Here is a 16,878-nt window from a genome sequence, read left to right on the forward strand (position 1 = left end):
ATTCTCCTGCCTCAGCCTCCCGAGTAGCTGGGACTACAGGCACCTGCCACCACGCCAGGATAATTTTTTTTTTTTGTACTTTTAGTAGAGATGGGGTTTCACCATATTAGCTAGGTTGGTCTTGAACTCTTGACCTTGTGATCCACCTGCCTCTGCCTCCCAAAGTGCTGGGATTACAGGCATGAGCCACCGCGCCCAGCCATCCTTACTATTTCTTGAGCACCTATGTGCCAAGCATCCTCTTGCCCTTCAGGATTCATTATTGCTGATCCTCCCAGCAGCTGCATGAGGCAGAAGTTGTCGTTCTACAGACAAGGAAACTGAAATGCAGAGGTAGGAGATGACCCACTCCGGGCCTCACAGCTGGTGAGCCTGGTGCTGGGATGCTGAATAGCCGGCAGATGACCGGATTTGGTGGTTTCTGGCTGCATTGATCTGGAAAAGCCTATTCCCCTCCACCCAGGGAATCCCCTACTCTTTCTGACCCTGGGTCCCAGAGCTGTGATTTTCAACTTGGAGCATGTTGCTAAAACAGATCACTGGGTGGATATCAGAGTTTCTGATTGGAGAGGTCTGGGGTGGGGCTGAGAATTTCCATTTCTAACAAGTTCCTAGTGATGCCGATGCTCCTGGTCCACGGAGGGGAATGTGCTTTGAAAAGCACTCCCCTAAAAAAAACAAGTTCATTCACATGAAGATGTGGGGGACAGAAAACAGCTTCAGTATGAGCCTTCCCCCAGTTAGATGTGATGCTGTAGTGGGGAAGTTACAGGCTGAGGGGGGGAAAGGAAGGGACATGTTTTGTTTGGTTTTGTTTCAAGATAGAATCTCATTCTGTTGCCCAGGCTGGAGTGCAGTGGTGTGATAGCTCACTGCAACCTCTGCCTCCTGGGTTCAAGCAATTCTCCTGCCTCAGCCTCCCAAGTAGCTGGAATTACAGGCGCACACTACCATGCCTGGCTAATTTTTGCATTTTTAGTAAAGACAGGGTTTCCCCATGTTGGTCAGGTTAGTCTCGAACTCCTGACCTCAGGTGATCTGTCCGCCTCGGCCTCCCAAAGTGCTGGGATTACAGGCGTGAGCCACTGTGCAGAAGGGACATGTTGAGGGAGGGAAACCCTCCCAGCTCCCACTCATCACACCCAGAGCCCAGAGGAGGGGAGGGGGGTGCAGGGAAAGGGGGTATGAGTCCTGGCTGCTCATCTCTGGCCTGGCTGGAGCAGGGCCGCTTGAATCACACACGTGTGTGTCTGGGGTTGCTCTCCCTGGCTATATAAAGCAAAAGCCTCAGCAGGTGCTGCTCTGTCCCCGAGGGACCCAGCCATAGTCCCACCTCTCCCTGCTTCTCTGGAGCAGGCGCTCTGATTGATCAGAGCTGGGAGCTTCCCAGGGCTGACGGCTACAGGTGGGGGCTTCCCAAGCTCTCCATGGAGCTGGGCAACAGTCAGCCTTCCAGGCCACCCAGGGAGCAAGTGTTCCCTGGTGCTGCAGATGGCTGGGCCTCACCCCACAGAGACCAAAGAAAGGCCATGCACAGACCCCTCCTGGCCTCTCACACCACCCCCCCACCCTGCTGCAGCTGAGCTCAGCGCTCCCACCTGAGGAGCCCTCACAACCCGCCCAAGAGGGAAGGGCCTTTGATGTCACTTCTCTTCGGAGGCCAAATTCGCTTTGCTCCTAGGCTTTGGGGGAACAGCTGGCCCATCTCTTAAGAAACCTGGCTTCAAGGAGGCTCTCCCATAGTAAGCCTGCCGACCCTCTGTGTGGAGAACCCCTCGGCGCCTTCTCCAAGCCTGGCAGACTAAACTGGATGAATTTTGCAGCTCAGAGCCCCAGCATTCTGGGGTCTTAACCAGTTCTGACTCCACAGTGATGTGGGGAAAAGAAAGAGAGATCAGACTGTTACTGTGTCTATTTAGAAAGAAGTAGACATAAGAGACTCCATTTTGTTCTGTACTAAGAAAAATCCTTCTGCCTTGAGATGCTGTTCATCTGTAACTCTACCCCCAACCCTGTCCTTGTGAGACAGACGCTGTGTTTACTCAAGGTTTCATGGATTCAGGGCTGTGCAGGGTGTGCTTTGTTAAACAAGTGCCTGAAGGCAGCGTGCTTGTTAAAAGTCATCACCACTCTCTAATCTCAAGTACCCAGGGACACAAACACTGCGGAAAGCTGCAGGGACCTCTGCCTGGGAAAGCTAGGTATTGTCCAAGGTTTCTCCCCATGTGATAGTCTGAAATAGGGCCTCGTGGATGGGAACGGAAAGACCTGTTCGTCCCCCAGCCCGACAACCGTGAAGGGTCTGTGCTGAGGAGGATTAGTAAAAGAGGAAGGCAGGCCTCTTTGCAGTTGAGATAGAGGAAGGTATCTGTCTCCTGCCCATCCCTGGGCAATGGAATGTCTCGGTTTAAAACCGGATTGTATGTTCTATTTACTGAGATAGGAGAAAACTGCCTTGGGGCTGGAGGTGGGATGTGCTAGTGTAATGCTGCTCTTTATGCACTGGAAATGTTTATGGAGATGTTTGTATATGCACATCAAAGCACAGCACTTTTCCTTAAACTTATTCATGTCACAGATCTTTATTCACATATCTGCTTGCTGACCTTCTCCCTACTATGACCCTATGGTCCTGCCACTTCCCCCTTTCTTAGATAGTAAAGATAATGATCAGGCCGGGCGCGGTGGCTCAAGCCTGTAATCCCAGCACTTTGGGAGGCCGAGACGGGCGGATCACGAGGTCAGGAGATCGAGACCATCCTGGCTAACACGGTGAAACCCCGTCTCTACTAAAATAATACAAAAATCTAGCCGGGCGAGGTGGCGGGCGCCTGTAGTCCCAGCTACTCGGGAGGCTGAGGCAGGAGAATGGCGTAAACCCGGGAGGCGCAGCTTGCAGTGAGCTGAGATCCGGCCACTGCACTCCAGCCCGGAGAGCGAGACTCCGTCTCAAAAAAAAAAAAAAAAAAAAAAAAAAAAAAAAAAGATAATGATCAATAAATACTGAGATCGGTGCCCTGGGCCCACTTTTTCTTTCTCTATACTTTGTGTCTCTCTCTCTTCTCAAGTCTCTCGTTGCACCTGATGAGAAACGCCCACAGGTGTAGAGGCAGGCCACCCCTTCACATTGACATTAAAGAGACTAAAACTGGATGTGGTGGTTCATGCCTGTAATCCCAGCACTTTGGGAGGCTGAGGCAGGCAGATCACCTGAGGTCAGGAGTGGCCAAGATGGTGAAACACTGTCTTTACTAAAAATACAAAAATTAGCCGGGCGTGGTTGTGGGCACCTGTAATCCCAGCTACTCAGGAGGCTGAGGTGGGAGAATTGCTTGAACACGGACAGTAGAGGTTGCAGTGAGCCGAGACCTCGCCACTGCACTGCAGCCTGAGTGACAGAGCAAGACTCTCTCAAAAAAAAAAAAAAAAAAAAAAGACTAAAACTCCCACAGGAGTGTACTGCAACGAACCCAGCCCTTCCCTGCCCCAGGGCCTTTGCAAGTCAGGTAACCCAGTTACAGCCCCTCACCTCCCTCCAGGGCCCTTCCCTGACAACTCGTCCTTCACAATATCCACGCTGATAGTGGATATCTCCTGTTCTCAGCACTGATAGCAGAAATCAGTCTACAAATTGCATATTTAATTTATTGTATTAGTATCTTTTTTTCTTTTTGAGACAGAGTCTCACTCTGTTGACCCAGGCTGGAGTGCCTCACTGTCTCACTGCAACCTCCGCCTCCTGGGTTCAAGCGATTCCCCTGCCTCAGCCTCCTGAGTATCTGGATTTAAAAACATGAGTCACCATGCCCCACTAATTTTTGTGTTTTTAGTAGAGACAGGGTTTTGCCATGTTGGCCAGGCTGGTCTCAAACTCCTGACCTCAAGTAATTCACCTGCCTTGGACTCCCAAAGTGCTGGGAGCACAGATGTGAGCCACCGCACCCAGCCAATTTGTGTCTACTGAGGGCAGGCGCCTTGTTGGCACACAGTAGGTGCTCTGTAAATACCGGTGAACCTGCTGAGCAGATGAGCCAGCAGTGGGTGAACTTGTTCCCGCGGGCTGAGTAGTGCGTTATTTGCTGTATCATGGCGCCCCCTGGTGGTCGTCATGCAGCGCACGCTGATGGGCCAATCCCTTCTCTCCCCGCAGGGTTAAGTCCCTCACCTGGCACCCTCCTCCCATGTGGCCACCATCGGTGACGTGTGAAAATCCACGAAGTGGCGGCTCTTGGCCCCCATGGAGTTCTGTGCTTCTGGATGATCAGGTGAGTTGCAGGAAAGTCCCTGTTAGTTTCTCACATTATTAGTAATGGCACCATTATTAAACAGCTAGTATTGATAATGTTAAAACATAATATGATCCTTGTTTGCTACCTATGGGCCTCTAAGCAACCTCTCTCGACCTCAGTTTCCCCATCCATGAGATGGTGGTGATTGCGAGAGTTCAGGGAAACCGTGCGTGTTAAATCTTGGCACAGGACAGGCAGGTCTTCCATGAACAAGGGCTATGGTGAGTATTTGGGGAAATTTTCTCCTGAGCATGGGCTGATAGACCATGAGAGGTCAGCCCTGTTACTCACCCAGCTGGGCATGTCAGAAAGCTGCTTGGCCTCCATTTCCCCACCTGTGAAATGACCACCTTGGCCACACTGCCTCCCAGCGACGGGGGGAGAGCACCAAGGAACACTGGAGCTTGACAAGTGGTTCCTAGATATGAAGGATGGGGAAAGAATTTTCTGTAGGAGGAGGTCAGACTCCTAGGTACCACCCCCCAGAACCCAAAGGAGTGGGGCAGCTATTCCTGGTAGATCATAGAGTCAAGGACACCAGGCACTACTCGGAGCAGAAAAGGAGAGAGGGGCGGGTCTATTTACTGCCCAGCGAAGCTTCTGGGCCCTTCTCTACCAAGCCCCAGAAAAGCCAGCAGCCAGTCTTCCAGTCAGGAGATGGGGACCTCCTCACAGAAAAGCTGGCTCCCTACACAGCCCTACCAGGCAGTGGGCTGGTGTCTCACGCAGAACATGGAGGAGGGCTTCCAATAGGAAAGCCAGAGAGCACGCAGAGTAGAGAATGCGGAGTGGGGAGACTGGAGAAAACCACCCAGGAAGCCAGGGGAAACGCAAAACAAAACCCCAGTATCCTTAGACAGCGAATGGCAGGGCATCCGTAGAAGACACTCGAGATGATGTTTCCTCAAAACCACAAAGGAAAATAAAAAGCTTCCGGAAATTAAAACTACCATAGCCTGAATTTAAAAAAAAAAAAAAAACCAGAAGAGCTAGAAGACAAAGCTGGGCGGGGCATGCTGGCTCACACCTGTAATCCCACCACTCCGGGAAGCCTAGGTGGGCAGATCACTTGAGGCCAGGAGTTCAGCCAGCCCGGCCAACATGGTGAAACCCCGTCTCTACTAAAAATACAAAAATTAGCCAGGAGTGGTGGCCCACGCCTGTAATCCCAGCTACTCAGGAGGCTGAAGCAGGAGAATTGCTTGAACCTGCAAGGCCAGAGGTTGCAGTGAGAGGAGATCATGCCACTGCTCTCCAGCCTGAGGGACAGAGCGAGACCCTGTCTCAAAAAAAAAAAAAAAAAAAAAAAAAGCAAAGCTAAAGATTTTCCAGAAAACAGAGTGTACAATAAGAAAATTAGAGGATCAGCCTAGGCGGTTCAACATGCAATCTTAAAATTAGAAAAGAGTCGGCCGGGCGCGGTGGCTCAAGCCTGTAATCCCAGCACTTTGGGAGGCCGAGACAGGCGGATCGCGAGGTCAGGAGAGCGAGACCATCCTGGCTAACACGGTGAAACCCCGTCTCTACTAAAAAATACAAAAAACTAGCTGGGCGAGGTGGCGGGCACCTGTAGTCCCAGCTACTCGGGAGGCTGAGGCAGGAGAATGGCGTGAACCCGGGAGGCGGAGCTTGCAGTGAGCTGAGATCCGGCCACTGCACTCCAGCCTGGGCGACAGAGTGAGACTCCGTCTCAAAAAAAAAAAAAATTAGAAAAGAAAATGGAGTGAATGGGATTCCCAAAGACATAACACAGAATGTCTGCCAGAATCAGAAAGCTGAGTGTCAGGTGGAAAGAGTCTACTGAGCACCAGCACAGCCAGCAGGAGAACTGAGGCCAAGGCACCTTGTCGCCAACCCTGAGAAACTGAGGACTACAGAGAGGCTGTGGGCCAGGCACAGCGGCTCACGCCTATAATCTCAGTGCTTTGGGAGGCCGAGGTGGGCAGATCACTTGAGGTCAGGAGTTCGAGACCAGCCTGGGCAACAGAGCGAAACCCTGTCTCTTCCAAAAACACAAAAAAGTTATCTGGGCGTTGTGACAAGCACCTGTAGTCCCGGCGACTCAGAAGGCTGAAGAACAAGAATCGCTTGAGTCCAGAAGGTGGAAGTTGCAGTGAACTGAGATCATACCACTGTACTCCAGTCTGGGCTGAGATCCAGCCTGGGTGACACAGCAAGAACCTATCTCAAAAAAAAGAGAAAAGCTAAGTCACATAGCACACGGGCCGGGAGAGTGTGGGCTCTCCATGGCTGCTCTGGGAGCTAGAAGATGGTGGGGCTGTGTCTCCAACAGGCTGAGTGAAAAGTACTTAGCTACACCATCAACCAAAGGTGAGGCAGAATAAGGCATTTTTAGGTGGGCCAAAATACCGGAAACTTGAAGAATAAGGCACCCCTTCTCCAGCAACTCCCAGGGAGCGGTTGTACCACTGCAAGGATCTGGAAGGTGTAGACCCTGGGACCTGGGAGATTGAACCCACCAACCCTGGAGAAGCCAGACCCTCTCAGCAGGGAATGGGGAGGCGGTGCAGGTGCTGCCTGTGGCAGAGGCTGGCTGGGATGCAGGCACTCAGTGGCAGCTGGAATGGGAACACACGAGGCAGCTTCACCTCTGTAAAAGCAAAAGGTTGAACAAAAATATCAGAGGCCCCCATCTGGTTTAGCAGCAAAGTATTCAGTCATCACAATTAAACTTGATGATGTACGAAACATGGGACGCACATATATTCGGTGAATGGGGAGGGGAGAGCAGGCAGGAAACCCAGAGTTCTCTGGACTGCAGATGTGCTGTGCCTAGAACCTTCTTCAGAAACTTGCCCTTTTAGGAAGCCACCTGCACGGGCCTATCGGGCCTGACCGCTGAGCCACTCCTTCTCTTACAGCTCAGACTGGCTCAGCTTTCAGCTCCCAGAACCAGCCACAGTGAAAACCAGACGATTTTCTCTCAGCCTCTTCAGGTTGTCTTGGCTAAAATTAGCAGCTGTATAAGGAGCACCGCAGTTTTATTTATTTATTTGTTTGTTTGTTTATTTATTTTTTGAGACAGAGTCTTGCTTTGTCGCCCAGGCTGGAGTGCAGTGGCACCATCTTGGCTCACTGCAAGCTCCGCCTCCCGGGTTTACGCCATTCTCCTGCCTCAGCCTCCGAGTAGCTGGGACTACAGGCACCCGCCACCTCGCCCGGCTAATTTTTTGTATTTTTAGTAGAGACGGGGTTTCACCGTGTTAGCCAGGATGGTCTCGATCTCCTGACCTCGTGATCCGCCCGCCTCGGCCTCCCAAAGTGCTGGGATTACAGACGTGAGCCACCGCGCCCGGCCAGCAACGCAGTTTTAAAGAGGTTCCTCGGCCGGGCGAGGTGGCACAAGCCTGTCATCCCAGCACTTTGGGAGGCTGAGATGGGCGGATCACGAGGTCAGGAGATCGAGACCATCCTGGCTAACACGGTGAAACCCCGTCTCTACTGAAAAATACAAAAAAACTAGCCGGGCGACGAGGCGGGCGCCTGTAGTCCCAGCTACATGGGAGGCTGAGGCAGGGGAATGGCATAAACCCGGGAGGCGGAGCTTGTAGTGAGCTGAGATCCGGCCACTGCACTCCAGCCTGGGCGACAGAGCGAGACTCCGCCTCAAAAAAAAAAAAAAAAAAAAAAAAAAGTTCCTCAGGAGATGCTGTAGGGCGCTTGTGCTTTTTTTATGGGCATCCTGCTTTTTGTGTGTCGCTCCCAGGCTACCCTTCAAGCTTCTCCCCTGCTTCCATACCCAACCCAAGTTCACATACAATAGAAGATAGGATTTAGCCACCTTCCTATTTGGGGGATATTTTTGACATTGCAGCAACATTCAGCAGGGCCACAAATACAAGCTGGAGGGCTGCTGCCCATGCAGTGGTCCAGCACAGGTGCGTGCCTCCGTGTTCAAGTCTCCTTCCCATTTCTGCGTGTCTGGAATGCCACCAGGCGCCCCAAGGCACAGTACATGCAAGGCAGGGCTGCGGCACACACTGACCATCTGGCTTCTGGAAGTTAAGTGGGCATTTTGGTTCCCTCACAGTGCAAATATTGTTGAATGAATTAAAATCAAATTGTAGGTACTTGAGATTCTGGACTGTGGAGAGAGATTTTGAAACACTTTTTATTTTAAAGTGCACTAAAAAAAGAACTAAGTAAAACGATGGGAGTCAAACATTCAACAAGCAACAGTACTAACTGGGCAACATTTATGAGTTGTGCTTGAGCGCCCAGGTCACTCGTCATGGGCATGAAAGCATTTAGAGGTTCTGGAAACTGGGAGTGACCTTAACAGCCTGAGGCTGGATCCATGAACCACAGAAAGGTACCCCCTGAAAACACTGCCATCCATGAAGAACTGGCACTTTGGAAGCCATTTGAGAACTGTCAATTGATTACTTTATTTCATATAAAAGTTACATTGAAAGAAGAGGTTGAAAAGTCAAGTATACTTGATTTGCACACACTTGCCAAGTCTCACAGGATTCAACCACTTGGATAATTGTTTTATTGATATAACAGGATATACATATTAAAAGCCTCACACTGAAGCCCACACGCATGTCCAACCCAGACAACAATGTGCAAATGAATATGCAAAACAATCCTGGAAACTCGTGTCGCCAGGATCACCCACAATCTATGCTTTGTCCCGGTGGCTATGACGCAGTTCTTCCCCCAGTGACGCACACACTTCTGCGGTGACCGAGTCCACTTCCAAACCCCTGCAGGTTTGCTCGCTTGGCTAGGACGGTGGCTTAGGTAGGTCCCTTTGTGGTTTTGCATCAGCAGTGGTAGAAGCCCTGATTCGGATGGGGTACAGAGTAATTAAAAACAAAACAGTTCACAGATGAACAGAAAGGCAAAACCGTTCCCGGGAGGGAGACGCCAACTTCTCTTAGCGTGAAGGGCACGTTTAAAGGAAGGTCCTCAGACTTTGTCACAGATTGCTTCTTGATGCATCCGGCAAAAAATGTACAAACCAGGCAAGTTTAAGGCAAGTCCCCATGGAGGGGAGCTGTTGGCTTTCTGGCGTAATTTTAAGCTCCGCACCAAGGATCCTATTTTATCACCTGTGCCGTGGGTGGAGAAGAAAACATAAACGCTAACCAAAAAATCCAACGAGGGCGCCAATCTGACCATTCCCAGCTGGAGCGCTGCCTGTGTGGTGGCACAATCGCCCCTGCCAGGGGCTGGCTGCCTCATGGTCCCCTCACCATCCCAGAGGTACCCAAGAGCTGGGCCCCGTCTCTCCAGTTGGGATGCCTCCCCTGCCCCACACACCACTAACAGGATCCAGCTGCCCAAAGTATCAAGTCACTGAGCCACGGCTCTGCTCTTACCTAGGTGCCATTTATACACGGCAATTTGGCTGGAACAAAAAAAAAATCGGTTCCAAGGCCCTCAAGCACTCAAGATTTCTTTAAAAAATGAAAGCAGGAGGGCAACGAAGGGCCGCACAGGAACGGCTGTTCTTTGGATCAAGATGTCCTCCAACAGCAATACATTCATAGTAACCACGGGCAGGACCGGTGGTTCTCTCCCCTCTTCCCTGAAACGTCGGTTTCTAAAAAATAGCTTGTTTGCTGTACACAGCCGGTAAATGTTACACTGCCTAAACAACACTGGCAATTTTGACACACATGCACACACGCGCACACACGCACAGACACACGCATACACAGACTTGCTGAGAGTCAAAGGATGTCTCTTCCGGGGCAGCGGGGAGTGTGCCGGAAGCCACCTTCACTGTTCAGTGCACAGATCTTTTGCAACTTCAGTGCAAAGCATCGGAGCTAATCGAGACCAAAACGTCTTTCTATGTAAACGCCCTGCTGTGATCCGGGGAGTGCACTGCTGAGTGGCGGGGTCAGCAGGAGCCCCCTGAAATGACTGCTCGGAGAATCCCTGTTCACTGGATTGACTGTTTTTCATGATTGGAAACAGCAGCTCAGTACACAGGATTTGAATAACCCATGTAATAACCCAGTCTTCTCCACAGAAGTCCCAACTCTGCAGGAGGCCATGGTGGTTGGCTTCTTTGCATGGCCACACACCTTTCCGTCGTTGTACAGGTGGGGACTGAGAGCCTCTTCCTCTGCCATCTGTGACTATAAATATATAAAACTCTGCTTGCTGCAAGCAATTGGTTTGTGTAGGTTCCAGTTGCCCTGTTGGTCACAGATGAGCTGTTGATACCCTGCAGACCCCAAACAAGTAAGTGGACGTCTGTGAGCCAGTTCCAGCCTGAGGAGCCGGGCCTCACACTGAGAACTCCGGGCCACCTTTTCTGGGTCTCATGGGCAGTCGCCTAAATCGGAAGCCGACAAAGGGATTCATCCAGAAGAGTGAGGGGGGGCCCCCAAAGACGGACTTCATCCCTTCCCATCGCAGCCTCCGCTCCCATGTGGGCTTCTCACTTTTCAATCGCTCGATCTCCTGGAAGCAGAAAGAAAAGCAAGTGGCAGCGGCTCCAGGAAGCTCGGCAGACCTCACCAAGCCTTGGAATCACACTGTGCTCAAGCACGGTGTGGGCTCGATGGAGGGTAGGTGAGTGAACTCTCTTTCCCCGCTTTGCCCCAGTCCAGACCCCCCACGGCCTCTGTGAGCCCAGCCCGGCTGCAGCCATGCGGCCAGCCCCGACTACCACGATGGCCCTCCCAGCCAGGCACCAACGTTTTTCACTTGTTAGTTACTGTGTACAAACATTTACTGAGCGCCACTCCAGGCCTGCAGAGCCAGGCCCTAAAGGCAGTCAATTCCCTAAAATTTACTGACTGCACTGGGAGCTGGGAATCTGCCTGGCTCTGCTGATTCGCAAATCAAACTGAGACTAGAAATATGCACCGCACAGAATGAAAGAAACAGCAAACAGAGGGAGCCGGTTGAAGCTCATCAAGACCGTCCCATTACACTCCCGAGTCAGTCCACAGGCACCTGTTGTTGACATTAGGACTTTCCATTCAAGCTTGGACCACATAGGAAGTCCACACAGCCGAGAACAAAGCTTACCGTCTCGTCGTTGCATATGGAGTGGATTTGGGTGCCAAACATAACTGCAGTGAAAGTGAAAAACAGAAGACCCTCAAGGCACAGGAAGATCAACAGGATTACAGTTATCGGAGGTGAAAAATCACTGCATTCTGCGGACAAGAGGAAGTTGGTTATAACTGGTCCTGAATACCCCGAGTGGCAGAGTGTTTGGCCGGCTTCCAGGCGGAAGTTGTTCACTTGCTAAATGGGCACATTCATTGTTCTCCAAGGAGCAACGGAGGGCCACCCCTCCAAGCAAAAATTCATACCATGACTTCCTGGCCAGTGGTTTCAAAAGAGTCTGTATTTTCTGAGGTTTCTATTGACACTGTATTTGTGAATTAAATGGCAACTGAAGCCAGACCAGAGGAGTTGTGTGCACCCATTCCAGTGAGCAGTGCTCACAGGAGTCCATTCCCCATGTCCACCTGGGGTGGGACAAGCCAGTCCAGACCTCACTGCATATCTAAGGTAGGATAATGAGCGCCTGTTTTCACTACATTTGATTAGGGTCAATCACTCACGTAAGGAACGCGAAGACTAGTTTGAACAATGGAGAGCTAGCTGACCAGGAGATGGACAGAAGCTTTCGGGTAAACAATATACTAGCAAAATGGTGGTGTTAAAACTTAATTCTTTAAAATTCAATTCCTAAAATAATTGCAATGATTTCCTTCAAAATTGGAAACCTGGTTCTTCCTTTAAAGCCTTCCCCTTTTACTCAAAAAACAGTATGCACGGCCAGGCATGACACAGCCAGGGAACTTACCAGTCCACTGCCCTCGGACACAGGAGATAAACTGAAATCCACAAAGGATCAGAGCATGAACTGAAGACAGAGCTATGTACATCTAGAATGAGGGGGAGATGGATTAGTCACTTTTATTTTTTATATTTTTTAGAAACAGTCTCCCTCTCTTGCCCAGGCTGGAATGCAGTGGGGTAGTCTCGGCTCACTGCAACCTTCGCCTGCCAGGCTCAAACAATTCTTCTGCCTCAGCCTCTCAAGTAGCTGAGACTACAGGCACCACGCCCGGCTAACTGTTTTGCATTTTTAGTAGAGATGGGGTTTCACCATGTTGGCCAGGCTGGTCTGGAACTCCTGACCTCGAGTGATCCATCCAGCCAGTAATTTAAACAATTAAATCTTTCTAGGAGCAAAGGCTGATGACACACCATGTTTATACCTCCATCTTATTTGTCAGAGAAAAAAATGAGGGAAGGATTAAATTGCAGTAGTTGACATTTTAGACCAAGTGGAATAATTTTACAGAAAAATACAGCTGGGCATGGTGGCGCACGCCTATAATCCCAGCACTTTGGGAGGTCAAGGCGGGCAGATCACTTAAGCTCAGGAGTTTAAGACCAGCCTGGGCAACATGGCAAAACCCCGTCTATAAAAAAATAAATAGCCGCGCACAGCGGCTCACAACTGTAATCCCAGCACTTTGGGAGGCCAAGGCAGGCAGATCACCTGAGGTCGGGAGTTCAAGACCAGCCCAATCAACATGGAGAAACCCCATCTCTACTAAAAATACAAAATTAGCTGGGCATGGTGGCTCATGCCTGTAATCTCAACTGCTTGGGAGGCTGAGGCAGGAGAATCACTTGAACTTGGGAGGCGAAGGTTGCAGTGAGCCCAAGATTGCGCCACTGCACTCCAGCCTAGGCAACAAGAGTAACACTCTGTCTCAAAAAAAAAAAAAAAAAAAAAAAAAAAGCTCTAACATATTTTAGGAAGATTCCTGTTATTATTAACAAACAATAGTGATTGAGGACATCTGGGAGAGAATTACAGTGAACACCTAAAATAATACAAGCAACATATTATTTATTTATTGGGACTACTTCCTGCCAATGACAGCACAGTATTATAATTTGAATCCTGGAGAAAAGGTTGGAGAGAAACTAGTCTGACGTTAGTAGATTTCCCTGCTCCAGGCAAGAAGCAGTTAAAGAATTTCAAATTCAATGTAAGTCACTACAAAAATATTTTTACTTACAGTGAAGAGCACAAAAAATCTTTGATTCTTTTCTCCTACACAATTGTTCACCCACGGGCAGTGATGATCCATTTTCCGAATACATCTTTTGCAAATACTGAAAAGGAGAGTTTGATTTTTCATTATTCCATGCTCTGAGGAAACCAGAGTAACACAACCAAATAAAATCAAAGGTGGAGGAAAATTAGAATGCATATTCTAATACAGCATGTCAAAAAAATATCATACATACTCACTATATTATATTCCTTTAAGGTTTATCATTTTAATTAAATGTCTTCTGTTTCCTAAAGAAAATATTCAGTGGACCAACAGGCTGGAACGAAAGGTCACACTGAGCCATACTCCACGAGTTTTCAGACTCTCCCCCAGTAGAGCTCGATCATGTACACCTATCAATAATGTTCCTAATGTTGCAAGCCTACAAGTCTATTTCAATAACAAAAACTGAATTTTTACCTTCAGAGAAAAAAACATTCTTCGTATCTTCAAATAATTCCTACCATTCAATCCATATTCACTGATGAATATGCAATATGGATTGCATATTCATCTTGAATCATCAACTATACACCCAGGCATGAAGTCATCTTGTGCTCACGGCTATATTTTAATTTTGCCCAAAACACTCTCTATGTCCAATTGTAAATAACTAATTTGATTATCAATCACTTTTTAGTCCAAGCCTGCACCATTTAATTACATCAAGCAACATCGATGGCAGCAAGTTCGCTCCAGGAAGACTTGCTATCATAGCGTCACCTTTTGTTTTGTTTTTTGTTTTTTTTTTGAGACGGAGTCTTGTTCTGTCATCCAGGCTGGAGTGCAGTGGCGCCATCTCGGCTCACTGCAAGCTCCGCCTCCAGGGTTCACGCCATTCTCCTGCCTCAGCCTCCCTAGTAGCTGGGACTACAGGCGCCCACCACCACGCCCAGCTAATTTATTTATTTATTTATTTTTGTATTTTTAGTAGAGACGGGGTTTACCCGTATCAGCCAGGATGGTCTCGATCTTCTGACCTTGTGATCCACCTGCCTTGGCCTCCCAAAGTGCTAGGATTACAGGCATGAGCCACTGTGCCCCACCCATAACATCACCTTCCATTCATTGACCTCGGCTCCCTGCCCATCCTCTGTAGCACCTGACTTCCAAAACATTCCCATTTTATCTTAAGAAACAGATTTATTGAAGTATAATTTATATATCATAGGCTGGGCAAGTTGGCTCATGCCTGTAATCCCAGCACTTTGAGAGGCCGAGGCAGGTGGATCACCTGAGGTCAGGAATTCGAGACCAGCCTGGCCAATATGGCGAAACATCGTCTCTACTAAAAATAAAAAAATCTGCCGGGCATGGTGGCAGGCGCCTGTAACCCCAGCTACTAGGGAGGCTGAGGCACCAGAATCGCTTGAGCCTGACAGGCAGAGGTTGCAGTGAGCCGAGACTGTGCCACTGCACTCCAGCCTGGGTAAACGAGCAAGACTCCACCCCACCCACAAAATAATTTACATACCATAAAAATCCACCCATTTGCAATGTACAATTCAATGATTTTTATTCTATCTACAGAGTTGTGAGACCATCACCATCTAATTTTAGAACATTCCCACCATCCCAGAAAGAAACCTCGGCCCATATGCAGTCACTGCCCATTTCCAACCCAAGCCCAAGACAACCACCCACCTACTCTCCAATACCATTTCATCTTTCTTCACTTTCTGGCCGAACCATGTGGATACGAATCTTGTAAAGCTTTCACTCCAGCCATAAAGCAGTTGGCACCCTGTATCTGGGCTTCCTCCTGTTGGAGGCCATCGATGGCTTCCAGCCTATTCAAGCAGGCCACAACCCCCCAGGAGAAGGGTACTGTCCAGGTGCAGCCACGCCCCAGCAGTTTCACAGTACAGGGATGTGTGACAACTATTTCAAGGAATGGAGAAATACACCCAGACATCCACACTTCAACACGTGAAATCAATGGCCAGCCCCTCCAGGAGCAGACAGAGGAGTCAGGAGCTGGCAAATCTGGGGGAAAAGGATAAAATACAACCAAGACCAGCAGGAGTGAGGCGTGAGGGCCAGGAAGGCTGCTTGAGCCAGGCAGATAACTGGACTGTGGGGTTTAAAAATACAACTTGGTGTTTGAGAGCACACCCAAATAAATACAAAACAAAAAACAAAAAAATGAGAGCACGCCCAAAAGAACCTGGCCTCTACGCTTCACCACCATAGGATGTGCCCAGGAGCTGTGAGCACACACGTGCTGGCCCGCAGCATGTGTGCCAAAACAGAGGCAGGAACCTCTTCACCTCCTCCGGTTTTTGAGCCACAGCGAGTCCCTCAGGAAGAAGGAGATCCCTGAGTCCATACTGTTTCCCAGTTCCCAAAAAGACTCTAGGGCACCGGGCCTTTACTCAGCTCCCTACCCCAGAAAGAGCGTGATACCTACAGACCGGCCCGTGCAGCGCTGCCCAGATTCTCCGGGCCCGTGTACCTGCAGTGGTGGGCGCGCTCGGGTTTAATACAGCCGCACACGTACCTGCAGTGGTGGGCGCGCTCGGGTTTAATACAGCAGCACTTCGGGCACTTGTAGATCACTTCCCCGGGCTTCAACTGCAAGCTCTCCATGTATTCTTTTGTAGCGTTTCCTTTGGGTACTGCCCCCTACCATATAAGAAGAATGTATTTTAGTTGGGGAGAAGGAAAGTTAAAAAAAAAAAAAATCAGGCTGGGCGTGCTGGGTCACGCCTGTAATTCCAGCACTTTGGGAGGCTGAGGTGGGCGGATCACAAGGTCAGGAGTTCAAGATCAGCCTGGCCAACCCAGCCTGGCCAACGTGGTGAAACCCCATCTCTAATAAAGATACAAAAAAATAGCCGGGAATGGTGGGGTGTGCCTGTAATCCTAGCTACTCAGGAGGCTGAGGCAGGAGAATCGCTTCAACTCCGGAGGCAGAGGTTAAAGTGAGCCGAGATCGTGCCACTGCACTCCAACCTGGGTAACAGTTTGAGACTCCGTCCCCAAAAAAAAAAAAAAACACTTGTATTTTCTATACCATCAAACAATAAAAACTACTTTATTATCCCTTTGATAAATGGCTTAACCACCTACATTTTCACAGGCAACGCTTGTTCCCAGACAAGGGGCAAGGAACCCCTGTGTACAGCACTTCCCTGTAGCCCCTGCTGATGGGGAGGTAACTGACAAGCACCGCCCAGAGTTTTCTTATCGGGCAGTCGGGGAACAAGGAACAAAACAATCAATCTCAAAAAGGACTTTAACTTCGTGTTGCTAAAGTGATGTGTTACTTTTGTCTCTTGGCCAACTTCCTCAAAGGCATTCACACACAAACCTGGAGGTGGCAGCCCAGACCACCTGACCCGATTCATGTCTGGTAACGAGGCCGCCCAGCGGGAGCAGCACCAGAAACTCGAACGTGCATCCATCTGTGCCCCAAGTGCTAGAGGAGCTGCACAAGATGAGCAACGGTGAAGCAGTGGAAGGAGGAGTCGGGGAGGTCGGGAGCTGATGGTAAGGGGCAGAGC

At 49.7% G+C, this 16,878-nt stretch overlaps 1 protein-coding gene across 2 annotated transcripts in view; it reads right to left on the bottom strand.

The window, feature by feature from the left end:
• Positions 1-8,673: 8,673 nt before the first annotated feature.
• The window catches only part of ZDHHC7 (zinc finger DHHC-type palmitoyltransferase 7), a 40,927-nt gene continuing 32,722 nt past the window's right edge, over positions 8,674-16,878 (bottom strand). For both annotated transcript variants that reach the window (XM_033219195.1, XM_033219196.1), the window contains exons 4-8: positions 15,873-15,997; positions 13,334-13,430; positions 12,100-12,181; positions 11,310-11,440; positions 8,674-10,736 (exon numbers count right to left, since the gene is read on the bottom strand). In XM_033219195.1, coding sequence (XP_033075086.1) covers positions 10,560-10,736; positions 11,310-11,440; positions 12,100-12,181; positions 13,334-13,430; positions 15,873-15,997 — 612 coding nt within the window. In that variant the 3' untranslated portion in view covers positions 8,674-10,559. The remainder of the gene's footprint in view (positions 10,737-11,309; positions 11,441-12,099; positions 12,182-13,333; positions 13,431-15,872; positions 15,998-16,878) is intronic.

The sequence above is a fragment of the Trachypithecus francoisi genome, unplaced genomic scaffold (genome assembly GCF_009764315.1).
Source record: "Trachypithecus francoisi isolate TF-2019V2 unplaced genomic scaffold, Tfra_2.0 Lachesis_group10, whole genome shotgun sequence".
Classification (NCBI taxonomy): Eukaryota; Metazoa; Chordata; class Mammalia; order Primates; family Cercopithecidae; genus Trachypithecus; species Trachypithecus francoisi.